This window comes from Vidua chalybeata, chromosome 3, assembly GCF_026979565.1.
Source record: "Vidua chalybeata isolate OUT-0048 chromosome 3, bVidCha1 merged haplotype, whole genome shotgun sequence".
Lineage (NCBI taxonomy): Eukaryota > Metazoa > Chordata > Aves > Passeriformes > Viduidae > Vidua > Vidua chalybeata.
The window spans coordinates 34424380-34438217 of record NC_071532.1 but is presented as its reverse complement, the minus strand read 5'-3'; the positions used below and the strand labels follow the sequence as shown (position 1 = coordinate 34438217).

Genomic DNA, 13838 nt, shown 5'->3' with positions numbered 1-13838 from the left:
TCTAAAAATTAACTAGGTTTAATAGCTTATTTTGTCTTTAGTTCAACTTTGCGTTAAATGAGATTTAAAAAAAAAAAAAGATTGATTCTTACTTTGAAATTAACTATTGAGTTCCTTTTAAAAAAAAAAGTGCTCTTTATTAAATGTTTTAAAGAAAGCAATATTGTTTTGGTTAAAATGTAAGCAAGAAGGAATAGGGATTTGAAATAAAACCTAAAAGAAATGTGATTTCCCTAGAAATGTTCAGAGGAATTTACTTAATTGCAACCAGAAGTTTGACCTGGAAGTGTAACGCTTTGACCTTTTAGCTGTCTGGCTTCCTAAATGTGTTGTTTTGCTCTCTTTAAACTGTGAGAAAATCTCTTTTATACATCTTTAACCCTTGCCTTACATTAAAGTCTCAGTAAAAATCTGCAAGCAATCACCAGCAAAAGAAAAATCATCATGATATTTTAAGAAAAAAAAAATATCTGTAGCTATGTATTGAGCATTGAAGTCCTTTTTATTTTCATTTTAACTGGAAGTAATTGGGGATATAATTTCACTGTTAAATATGAGTAGGAATTTTTTTTAAACTTTCCATGCTACCATATTACACAATAATACTCTCCTTTGTTCTTAAGTTTCATTATCATATGACCAAGGTAGAAATTACAGCTTTTAAAATTGCAAACATTTTTGTGGGTTTATTCATATTTGGAAATTTTTTATAAGTCTTTATGGGAATCTGTCAAGATAGAAATGGAGGGCCAATTCCTGAGAAAAATTATGCCTCTTTTTCTCTATGTTAGTAGCTTAGTGAAAGCAGTTCTGGATGGTTTGATTCACCACTGAGTACCAGGTATGTTGTGGTTACTACACACAAAGTATTTCTGTGGACTACAAAGGCACAGTGGCAGACCACAAACAAAACTAACCCCACAAAGCTTTGCAGAGCCCATGCCTTAATTTAGTAAAAAAAAAAAAAAAAAAAAAAAAAAAAAAAAAAAAAAAAAAAAAAAAAAGAGAGAGATAATTAAATAAAAAATTAGTAGTGTAGCAAATAATAAAGACTCTTACTTGAAAATGGGAGGAAGAAAGTTCAGTGTAATCTTGGCTCTGTTGTGGACTTAGAACTTGATGTATCCATGAACTTCAGACAGATCAGAGATGTTCTAATGCACAGCAAATTACACATATTCAGGGAGAAACATTCCATATTCACTGTACAAATCCATGTTTAAATGCCAAAATTTACTTTAGAGGGAATAGTAGATGATAGTTTTGTATTTGTTTACTGAGTATCTTTCTCTTATTCCTTTAATTAGGATATTTAGTTTTGTGGGGTTTTTTTATGTGCCCATATATGGGTCATAGAATATGGGCAATCCCTGTGTTTTGTCTGCTGTTTTCTTGCCATGGCAAAAGATAGGATTGTGGAATTTGGTCTTTTGCATAAAAGACCTTAAGTTTGCCATTTAGTTTTGAGGAAGAGGGTGTTCTGTGTACTTTGGTTTTTTTTACTTGGCATCTGTTGAGGTGATGTCAGAAATAACGGCTGCTGAGCTCTGCCATTCAGGTGGTCCCTTATAACACCGTGTTCTTGAGTGAGCTAAAATGATTGGTTTTATACAAACCATTTTGCAGTCAGTCTCCAGCTCTTTGCACCAGAGCCAGAGCTGAGCTGGTGGCATTGGGCAGATGCTCCCAATCATGGTTGTTCTTGGTCTCTTTTAGTGGTATCCTCTTTGCATCAGAGCTTGTGAGAGCCAAAGGACATCCAGACTTATTTGGAAATAGAGCCTTTCAGCAGCTGATTTAGTTAAGGTCTGTTTACCAGCATTTAAAAAGAGAAAATACAGAAGGCTCTATTGTGGTACTTTCCACCTATTTGCTACGCCCCAGAATTTCCTTCTGTTCAGAGTTGTTGCAAATCTATCAAGAGTCTGTTGTGTGAAAAGACAAAAACCTGTGAACCCCTGGCACAACTTGCTTTATTCAGACAACAGCATGAAACTGCAGGTTCAAGTCCACACATGTCTTTTAGAGCTCACGTTCTTTTGAAGTGTCCTCTAGATGTTAGGGTAGGAAAGGAGTTATGACCATCAACATCTACCTCTTAGCTCCACTAGGATATCCTAACAGGAATCCTCAAAAAAATTAAATGGAAGAATATTTTTTGCTATATATCAAGATCACCTTTGAAGAAGCTATGTTTTCATCTTTAAGCCACTTCTTTAAAGTTCTGCGGAATATACCTGCTCCATGTTGGTCTTTCCCTCTCGTTCTCTCCCATCATGTCTGCAGTGGCAGTGTTGGGCTTTTTCACCAAGCCCAGAGATGCTGTAGCCCTGTGATACAATATATTCCTGACATTTTTAGTGACCCTTGCCTAGAGACCTTGTTATTGGTGGAAGATGAAAGGCTTGGCAGCTGTGGAAGCTCTAGGGTTAAACCCCTTTCCTCTTGGGGGTAGAAGTTTTGCAGAAGTTATTTCCTCTTGCCAGGGGAAAAAAAATGGTGCCTGGAGACCTGTGAAAGGTTTGATTGACTTTATTTGAAAAATCTTTCAGCGTCCTAATATTGGCACCAGTGATTTTGCTGTTCTAATGAACACTTAAGGGGAACCACTCATGTCTGATAAATTCCAAGAGGCTCATTTCCACATTTTGGTTGAGTTTTTGTGCTTGAAGAAACTTTGTTTTGTAGAGATTCCTCACCCTTAAAATACAAAATCCTCCATTTCAAGTACTTCATGGTATCAAAAAATTTCCTGCAGCTCATGGATTTCTTCAAAGAAAAACCACAGAGCCAGGCTGAAAGGACATACTTTGTGAAAGAGGCACATGCTGTATTATGCATTCCCTAGTGTGCTGTGAGTCAAACTTGGGTCCATCACAGTGTCTGTATCTCATTTGAGCCAGAATCTGCCGTCCTTTATCACTGTGAGTTCAGTGATGTGAGTGGTTGGGCCATTTGGGAAGAGCTGTGTCTGGCCAGTCTGTGGGACGTACTTGTCCTGATGTGCAAAAGTGGCACTAGCCAATTGAACTGAACCCCATCGCAGTGCAGGCACTTGGAAGAGACTTGGGCTTCTCCTGGGTTGCTGACTTGTCAGACAGTGTTTACCGCAGGGTTTGTGTTCCAGCTCCCTCTGCCTTTTGGCTGGTAGCAACAGATGCCTTTCTCAGCCTTTTTCTTGGTTGTTGTGCTCATTCCAGTGGTTAAAGAAGTCCAGGCGCGTGGCTTTCTCTGGAATACAAGTTTAGATGTTCAAAACAGGGAGCATTCCTAAATAGCTTTCAGTTCATGCCCATCATGTGCAATTAATAATGTGGTTATTGAGTCTGAGATCAACAAAGGGGTGAAGTGAAATCTCATGTCCTGTTAGAAAACAGTTGTCTGTGGTAAAGGTGCGCTGGCCATCAAATCTATTGCTCTATATCTATCTGCTTGAATGCCTTGGCAGGTGCTGCTGGCTGTTACTGCTCATACATTATAGATGGATATGGATTTTCCAGGAATGGATCAGCCTTCCTCTCCATTCTTAAGTAGTATTGCAGGGAAGAGGGTCTTTTTCCTTCAGAGCTGGTGTGTTCCCAGGACCTCCATCAGAGGCATTACTCATCTTGCAGCCAGATGGTCTCAGATGTGCTTTTCCTTATTCTTTCCTCCAGAGCAGCATTCTGCTCTCTGAGTAGAACTCAGCCAACCTGAGAAATGCCTTATCCTGGATGCAGTTTGGCCAGGATAATTCTGATTTTGCAGTGAATTCCACACCTCTCCTCCTAGACAAGAGCCCTACAACCCTGCCATAGGATTTCTCAAAATGGCTCGGGCCAGTTTTGCAGTTTGTGGCTCATACTCTGAATGGTTTGGACAGTGGGCTGTGTCTAGGCTATCCAGGTTCTGATGGCAGGGAGGGTTCTTCCACCTTCTTTGAGCTGAAGGCAGACTGTATGGAAAGAATGGATGCTATCCTGACATGTTTGCCCGTTCTTTGCTGTATGAAACTTTGAGGTGGGAGAAGATGCTTCTTGTTTAAAAAAATATGAAGTGGATTCCAGAAGAGGCTTTGGAAATCTCAGCAGCTTTTTGTATGTGATGTTGTGCATCTGCTGTCCCTATCTTAGACTTAGCTTTAAACTTAAATGCCAGTATTTCATCTGAATCTCTTCTAAACTAGAATTGGCAGCCTACTCTGCAGCACATGGTATGGAATTGGGGATTTTTGGGAAGGAAAGCTGCACAGTTAAGAGTAGGTTTAGAATGAAATGTTCCTTTTTTATTTCATTTACAAACGATCAGGACTTTTGATTCTGTGGTGAATAATTTTAAGTGGAGAAATATGAGTGTTAAAAAGCAGTGTAATAATATGTCTGTAGAGCACTTTGAAGATGAAAAGATCTATATACTGTAAACATTATTACTGGTATAGCCTAATCTGTGTGGAAAAATTAAGCATAAGCTAAGTGTAGATTTTTTTTTAATGTACAGTTTAGTGTTTCAGAAAGTCTAATGTACTCCTGTATTTGCTTTCACATTGTAACATTAGAAGTTTATCCTCTTCTATTTTTAATGTGTGTTGCAATGATTTACTTTATTGTTACTTTCCAAAAGCAGAGTCAGTCCTAATCCACAACAACCTTTCAGAAATGTGAAGTGACTAGGCGGGGAGAGAAAATAGGTATGATATAAAAATACCATGTGATGAGAATTGGGTGCCTGTCAGATGTGGAAATATTTTGGGGGCAGTTGGCCTTAGGCTTGTGCTGTGGCTTTGGACAAGCCTGGAGTGAAGCAGGGAGCCAGGCAGGTGCCAGGTGGTGCTGGGGAGTGAACACCTGCCAGGCTGCTCCAGATAACTCAGCAGCTCAGAGGCATTTTCCCAGGCTCCCAGCTGAATGGTCCATAAGAGCCGTGGGAGAGGGCTTCTCACTACTCCACACTGCACCACAGCCACCTCTTGGCAGCCTTCTAGAAGCTCAAGGCAGCCTGGCTGTGTCTCCTTTGGAAAACAAGTGTCGCTAGTTAGCCTTACGGGAGAGCTGGTGCCTGATACTTCCTCTCAGTGCCGTGGGACTCTGAAGTACAACAAACAGGGCCAATTACTGTTCCCTTAAAAGGCAGTGCTCACTGGTGCCTATTTCAGCTGAACATGAACTGTGGCTTTTCTAGAACCACTTCTGTGCAGTCTCCTTTTGGGTTTCAGTGTCTGTTTATTTCCTTGGGGTTGATTTGTTTGCTTTTCTGTTTGTTTTTGGACCCTGGATCTGATGATTTAGAATGCTCAGTTTTGAAACAAGAAAAACAAAACTTCAGGTCACTAAATACAATTTTATTTCTGCCTGTGTTCTGGTAATCCACAAAGGGAACTTTGTCTGTGTTGCATGGTGAAGGAGAAATTGAAGATGGGATCAACTAGGTTTGCTAAATCCAGGATGTGTGCACTTTCTGCATTGCTGGAAGAAAAACTGTCTATAGCTTGAGGTTCAAACTTCTGCGTTGTGCTCAAAAGAAGTTAGTGATGGAGCATTTGGTGCATATCAGTTGGTCTGTTCTTCCCTGAGATCATTAAAAGATTTAAACTCATGCTGAGTAACTGTGTAGAAAGCTTAAAAAGCTGTGAGTTGCATGGGCTTCTTGGGTAAGAAGGTTTTCTTGGGGGTCTTATTTTTAAGTTTCTTTCTTCATGAAGCAGAATAGTTAATTGGATAATATATTTCCCCACAAGGAAGTTGAAAGAGGATATCACCATTTTTATTGTTCTACAGTAACTCTGACAGCTTTAAAACTGGGGGAGTTTTTCAAACTCCAACTGACCACAGAGTAGCTCTTATGTCACATGCAAGAGGGTTTCCAAACATTTAATGAGTGTAGCTGTGTGATACTTTCAAAATGCAGGTATCTGAAATGTAGCACATCTTAATATTTTCTCAGGCTTAGCACCAAGTAACAGCAAGTATTTGTTCAGGCCTTTTCAGCAAAGTAGTAAATAATCATGGAAACTAAAATGATTTTTTAGTGTTAGTCCCTCTGGGCTGAGCTTACCAGCTCAGGTGCAATTCTCTGTGAAGGCTTTATAAGACTTTCAGACTTGAGCTGATGCTGCAGAAATAATTTGTAGAGGTGTCTTGATCTCTTACATAATTATTTATTTTGTCAGATCTGTTCTCTTCCACAGAACAGTAGCTGGCTGAATCAAGGGCCTCTAAGGAGAATTTGAAACTCTGTTCAGTCAATCACATGTGCTTAAACACTTAACCTGTCAGAGAATACCAGAACAGCAAGAAAAATAAACAGATATAGATGTCACCAATCTGTAAAAGAATTTCAAGAATAAAGCATCCTGCTTTTCCTGTGAAAAACAAACATTCACACTTTTTCATTTTAGATTCCTTTCAAAAAAACCCCAAAACATATGGAATATTGCTGAAAAATGGAAGTGGAAAGAAAAACTTTTAATATTTACTGTATGAAGATTTGTTTTCTGAGTTGTACTTTTAGGAATGCTACTTTCTTAGCTTTTCAAGGTCACAAGTGGAGTATGTAGTTATCACACTAATAACTTATCTATATACAGGGCAAATTCTTTGATTTGACTAAGCCTACTAACAGTGATAAAGAAGTGTAGATGCCAAACTGGAAATACCTAAAAGTAATTTTCCTTAATTGTTCCTTTAAGTAAACAGTTAATAAAGCTGATGGATTGCATCCAAATTTTTCTCTAGAGCTCATCATTTTTAAGGGATGGTTCAGCTTGTTACATCTTGACTCGATCGCTAAAAGGAAGTCCAATTTGGGGTGTCTTCCTGAGGGGAAGGAAAAAAGATGGCTGATAAATTTCAAAGGGATTGATTGTGATTGATAACTGTAGTTCTTAATGAGAGCTGAGGCTCAAGGGCACTTGATGGTGAGCACCAGGAGATCTTGTAGAAGTAGGAGAGAAGGGGACCCTTCAGGAGGACATGCATTTATACTTAGAAATAGGACATGCCTTGGCACTTGCTCTGTAGGGATTGAGACTGGAACAAGCAAGCTTTCCTTCTTTTTAAATGGTTAGATTATAAAAACAGCATTAGCACTTAATATTCTAACTTACCTGTGCTAATTGCACCTAGGGTAGCTGACTGTCTTCAAAGCATCAATAATTTAAGTTTTGCGAACCCCATCCACGTTAGGGGAAATGTCATCAACCCTCTTTCACACTTTGATTTCAGTGAGGTGCACAGGGAGACTGGGGAGGATGAGTCACAGATGTCAGAATTTTGCACTTTCAGTGGGAGTCAGGTTGCTAAATACCTTCATGAATGAAGTGCTAACTGATTTACCAGGGTCATTTGGGAATTTAAGTAGAACAAAAGTAAAAGGTGATGTCCTAATACTCTCTCAACCATAATATAATCTTTTCTGTCCGTTTCCTACACTGCTGATGCACAAGGATTTCTGTCATTCTTGGGAATAGTAGGTGGAAAAAGCCTCTGGAGGTTACAGATACCTGCTGAGTCAGCCAGGCCAGCTCGGGCTGCTGTACATACTGAAGAGTTCAAATGTGGCCGTTTCTCACCTCATTCAATGGAACTGTAGAATTGAGCCCCTTGCATGTTTGGGTTTCTTTGTAGTTACCTTTTTTTCCCTGCCGGATCTGCCACCTTCCTCTAGAAGGCAGTTAAGTAAATGGATATCTGTACTGTTCCTACAACATTCTACAAATGTGTCTGAAAGCATTGACACTGCACTATTAAGTGACCATGACTCCACACTATTAAGTAAATGACACCTCTGATCAATTAATTAATTTAATTTCTGTGGTTGGATTCCAGAACTTGGTGGTTATTAATTTATCTAGATTTTTGCCCTGTTTCAGGCACTAATTTCTTGAGACTTCAGTATGAGAATTTGGCAGTTTCTTTTGAAAAATATTCCATTAAAGTTACCTTTTCCTTTGTATCGTTGAGCTGCTGCTGCTTCCTCTCTATCCAGTCTTAGCAGATGTGCAGCACTTTGAGACCAGAATGCCCAAGATACCCTTACACTTAATATTATCCCTTTGTTTTATGTTGCAGCCAACAGTTTGCACATTACTGCCTACTTTATGAAGAGATGGGTTAATCTCCGTTGTGCTCTAGGGAAACATTATCGTGGTAAGAAATCAGTTTCTTACAGAGTTACTTAGAGGAGAAAGAAAGGGAACATAACTAAGACACTGTCAGATTTTCATCTACTTAAATTAAAATTGCTGTCAGAGCTTGGGTTTTTTGGTCGGATTTTTTTGGTTTGCATTTTAAAAGGAAGGTTTCCTGAAAACAACAAGAAAAAAATAAAAAAAGAGAAGTGATTCTTGAGATAAGATGGATTTTTTTTTTAAAACTTAATTTTAAATTTGTGTATGCCTTGCCCCAGGGTAATCAGCTAAGCCTCACCAAATTCTGTAAGTATGACAAGACTCAGCATTTTCCTGAGTCTCTGCAGGGTGAATCAAGCAGAGGTTTCAGCATGAATCACTCCATTATTGCTCGAGTGTCTTGTGACATCAATATGCAGTACAAGTGTATGCAGGAAAGGCTTTCATTCACCACACACCTACAAAATCCTGACGTAGGTGATGTCATTGGACCAGGTCTTCTCTTCATGTTTTCTCAAGCCAGGATGCTCTGGAAGGAAGAGGGAGATCAATCCTCTCCTGCCAACACCAATGCAAAGGAGCTGTAATGATCACTGCCCTCTGCGCTGACCTCTTGGCATTAAACAAAAAAAAAGCAAAGTCCTTAACAATCCTGAATAATTGAATGGATATTTTAAATTAATTGATTGTTTTTGTAGGATTCATTATATTCATAAATGTTTAAATCTGTCTTCAAATGCCAACTGGTTGTTTTCTACGTCCATATTGGCTGAAGAGATCATTGTTGACTTTAAATATTTTGTCAAATTTGTCCTTTTAGAACAGAATTTCCAAGTGTCTGCATTGGAATCTCAATATTGTTTGCTGTCTATTAAATTTGAACCGTTCCAAAGCATCAATGAATACCTAAAGATACCTGCATTTTGCTAGCCAGCAGATAAGATTGTTATAAAATGTAACAATAAAAGTATATTACTGGAAGCAACTTGCCCTCCTCTTCAGTTCTACAAAAAACTGTGAGATCAACCTGATAGGTTTTTTTCTGCAAGCCTTGTCTCCTTCTTGTCCCACAAAAAATAGAGTGTTATGGCTTCGTTCTGAAATACAACAAATGTCAAAAATTTTTAATTCTCTTTTTATAAAAACAAAACCCAGCAACAAAAAAAAATCAGAGCTGAAAATATGAGGATACTGATCTGAAAATAATTCCATATGTAAACAAGAAAATAGCTAGCTGTGCTCTTCCCATGGCATTGCCAGGTACTGAATAAAACTTTGTCTCATCTGTTCTAATCTGAGAGCCCTTCAATTTTTAATCCTTTGTGAATAGAAACTTTGTTGTGTTCGTAACAAGCCATGTGATCATGAGTAAAATGTCTAATTCAGTAGTAGTTAACCACTTTGTTTAATGATTTTGAAAATCTCTATAACCCAAGTGTGAAACTCTCTGCCCTGGCCTTATGCTGAGGTTTGATGCCAAGCCCTGGCTGAATGTTGTTCTGGGCTACAAACCTAATGTACAGCTTTTGTGATGAAAAGGTTCATCACCAGAACAGCACAAAAGAAATCCTTGTTAAGTGGTTTGTCTGTTGGTTCTGTCTGGTCTTCCAGTCTGGGGGTGCAGGTGGACTAATTTGCAGCCATGACTGTCCTCTTGGGAACTCAGTTTATTCTGCTTATTGATTTTTTGGAATGCTTTATAAAAACAAAAGGAGGGGTGGCATGTTGAAGAGAGTAGGTGAAAAGCTTGAGAGGTACATTAAATGAGTTAGTGTGAAATTAAAAATTAAGTAATTTTGTGTACTAAAATAACATGTATATTGTTGTTATGAGTGGTTTTGAAAGTGGTTATTTTTGTAATCCTCTTTTCAATTCTTTTTGTGTAGAGCTCCGTGTGTTTCCAGAGAAATTTATCGTTTGTGTCAGTAAACTTGACTTTGATCCAAGTGCTTGGACATGTGACAGTGTTGGATTGGTAGGTACAAAACTCTTCTATAAATTTTGGGTTTTTTAATAGAAATGAAGCAAATATTTATATATACAGATGTAGTTATTTAAGTATTTGTTACTGTCATCTTGGCACCAGAAATCACTTGAATAGTTGGGCCAAAGTATGGGCATCTTAAAATGAGCCTAAGGGAGGCAAAAATGGGAATTTTGAAAGCTCAGCATTTTCTGAGCCTTATAAGTCTTAGAGAAAAAGACCATGTGTTTAGAAAGCTGGATATGATTTTAGCACCTTGATTTAAGGATCTTTTTTTCTTTTATATTTTGTCCTTGTAACATTTTGTTTTCCAAAATTATAATGTAGCTGTTTGTAATGTCCCCAGGTTTCTTGTACATTTTTTTAGCACTTGTTCTGCACAGCAACTCAAGCGGATCAGTGCTGGCCCTGCTGGGGAAAAAAATCCCCAAACATTTATGGAGGAAAAGGCACTGGTGTGTGGTTAAATACCATAAGCAATTCTCCTAAAATATTTCATCCTGAAGGCTTCATCTGGGTCAAAGGCTTCTGAATTTTATCCTGCAGTTAAGTGCTGATTGTCTCAGGAGTGCTCACATGGGCCCAGGTGCCACTCTGTGGCTCACACTGAGGGTCACGATTACACCCTGAGGTCTGGATGGATTTTAGTAGTTGATCTCACATGTAATAAAGTGTATTTGACCCTTGAAAAAACGTGTTTTCTTTCACTCACTCAACTCCTTTTTTTTTTTTTTTCCCATTACCAGGCAGGGTATTCATATTTGTAATGCTAAATGCAGATTTTCTTGTTTCCATTCCTAGCTTGGTACATACCCTTAAGTGTCAAAGAATCAAGCCAATGATTTTTGCACTCTCAGAAAGAAACCTATCTCCCTGCTCTAGAAGTACTTTGCTCTTTGGAGAATTATTACTTTTTCAGTATTGTCTTGAAAACTACTTAATGCTTGAAGTAGAAAATTTTATCTCTTTATTTTGACTGAGAAATAATTGTGGGGCTTTTTCTTGCTTAAGTAACTCTTACGAGAGATCCAATTCCCTCATTTGGTATTTTTCATCTTTCCATAAAATAAGAGCTGAGAAGTTTTCTTTAGCTTTTCTTGTGATCTTGTGTGGGAAGAAGGTGGCAAATTTAAAAATTCAATGTTAGGGAATTTAGCTTTACTATTTCAAAATTGGATCTTGATCTGTGGAAACTCCTTGTTGTTTAAAAGGCAAGTTTAAATGCTTTTATATTTAAAAAGAAAACATATCTTAGTGAGCTGATAACCTAATCAACAATCAAGTCTTGGGAGTTTGCTTTGTGCACAGCCCTGGCTGGGATGGTCAGTGTAGTGTGTTGGGAGGAGGGAATGAGAAAAAGTTAGCCCTGAGCATCTTCCCTGATTTTAAGAACTTAGCAAGATGGGAGCAGACCCTCAGCTAATGTTTTGGAGCATCTGTTTAATTCTTACCACTCTCACTTAAAGGGTCCACTCCAGACTGTTTTGTTGTTCCAGGATTCCTAATGCGTGTTAGGACCACATTAGTCACATACTCCAGCTGAGTACTTCACCAAACTGGGAGAGTGTTTGATTGCCACTGAAAGTTTTTCAAGTTTTTGGCACTCCAAAAGAAAGGCAAAGAATCTGTGCTTCGTGTGTGTCTGGTTTTCTCCATGCAGTTGAGCCCTGAGTAGGCTGGAACTCTAAACTCTGCCCTACAAAAGACCACCCAGAAGACCTTTCTGTTGATACACTCTGCAGATTCTGTCATGGGCTGAAAATGAGGCTGTGTTTTGTTTTCTTCTGTATGTTGTTTGGGTTTGAATAATGCCACAGTGTTGGATACAAGTTCTTTTAAACCTTTCATGAACTCACACCCTTGGATTTGAGGGCCTGTTTGTGTTTTACAAAAGCAGTTAACCATACATTAATGGAGACTTTGTCACTTTCCTGTGTTACTGTGACTGTGATTGACCTAGTCAAGACTTAGTGATTATGCATTTTTTTAAACTGTTGTTACACTGTTTTATGGCCTGGGTCAAGCTTTCATTCCTGAGCTCTTTCAAGAAAAATCAGGTTCAGTGTTCCCCTTTCCCATTACTTGGAACCAGTTTTATCTCAGCCTGGTGCAGGTTTCCTTCACTGACCCCAGCTCTCATCCTTCACCTGTCTTCAGCCCTTCATTCTTTGCCTTTTCACTGCTTTTTAGGCAGTTCTGTGTATCTCTGAAATAGGCTGTGCTTAAACCAGAAGTTTCAAGGGATATAGCATCTATGAAATGAAATTTTAATGTCCTTCACCTTAGGAAAGATTATAATTAGGTTGCTTTTGAGATATTCACAAGCACAAACATCAGCATCAGTTGCTGGGAGAACCAATTTTAATCCTTCTGTAATGCCTCATGTAAGACTAAGGTTAGGGTGGATTAGACACTCTGTCAAATTAGCTTTAAGGATAAACTAATAAAATATTTTAGAGCACCTCTAAGGAGCAGTGATGAAATAAACCAGGAAAATCTATCAATATGTAATTTTTAGGATGTATTTATAAATGGGTGTGTGTGGTTATGTTTAAAACTTAGGCTACAGGCAGTAATAAGCATTTTGGAAGAAGGGAAATCTCTAGTAAAGAAACAATATAGCAAGTTATTGAAATTACACAAGCAAATTAAAAGTCTTAAGGGAAGATATGCAAGAATAGGCTGAGTGATTAATACTAAGTTTAAACATAAAACCATTGTTTCCTGTTTTACCAAACTATGTTTGTAATCTTGAATAGTTTTATCTTGAAAAAGAAGACAGTTTTGGGAACATGGCAAAAGAGGAAACTCAAGGAAATATATAAGAGCTCTGGAGAGATTAGTCATCTTTGTCAATGACGACATTTTCTTGATTATTATTATGTAGAGAGTTAAAATGGAAAATTGGAAATGGGTTATCTGGGGAAGCAGTGGAAATGGGTGGAAGGCTTATGAGCATTTGAAAATGTGCAAACAATGGAGTATTCATTGATAACTACATTGGCTTTATACCAGAATCTATGGAGGAAGCATTTCTAGGGAAAGCATGAAGGAGGTTAAGCTAAAGATGATATTAAAGTGGAAATTTGAAATTACTCTTTGAGTAAAATCAGAAAAGATAGTGAGGAGTAGGAGATTCTATCTTGATTAAAAAGATCTCAGGTTTTCCACTGAACTTTGTTAAGTTACAGAGAACATTAGACAAAAGTAGGATTCTGTTCCAGCAGAATATTGTTCTTTAAAAACCAAACCAACCCAAACAAACCCTTCACGATACACACAGAGAAAAAAGTGCTAAAGATGTGCCCAATGCTTTTTTAAATCCCCAGTAGGGAAATAAACTACTTCATCTTCTTCATACATGTCTGATTTATAAATTGTGTCATTGTAATACTTTTCAGGAGTATTAGAGAATTCTCATTCTTAAAACTCTTAAGAGTCTTAGTGACAGGGTCTGCTTGGGTTTTGATTATGCTGGGAAGAGACTTCTGGTTCTTTCATACAAACATGAAACGTAGCTGTAATTAACAGATATGTCCCACTGGAGTGTATACTGCTAGAATAGTGTGTCTGTTGGAATGTAGAATTAAAACTTCAGAAAGCAGCAATTTGTAAAGATTAGTACAGGACTTAATGTGGAATTTAGTTGTCATAAATGCTTTAAAGACTTATTGTTAAGTGATATCAGATTGGGTAGGGGAAGAAGGAAATGCTATGAAATAGAATTGCACAATTCACACCATAAGTACA

The 13838-nt window shown here is 38.0% G+C and overlaps 1 protein-coding gene across 4 annotated transcripts in view; it reads left to right on the top strand.

The window, feature by feature from the left end:
- The window catches only part of SLX4IP (SLX4 interacting protein), a 70317-nt gene that overhangs the window by 44374 nt on the left and 12105 nt on the right, over nt 1–13838 (top strand). For 3 of the 4 annotated variants that reach the window (XM_053939228.1, XM_053939226.1, XM_053939225.1), the window contains 2 exons: nt 8046–8123; nt 9991–10079. In XM_053939228.1, the coding sequence (XP_053795203.1) occupies nt 8046–8123; nt 9991–10079 (167 nt within the window). The remainder of the gene's footprint in view (nt 1–8045; nt 8124–9990; nt 10080–13838) is intronic. The other variant, XM_053939229.1, reaches the window with a different exon arrangement.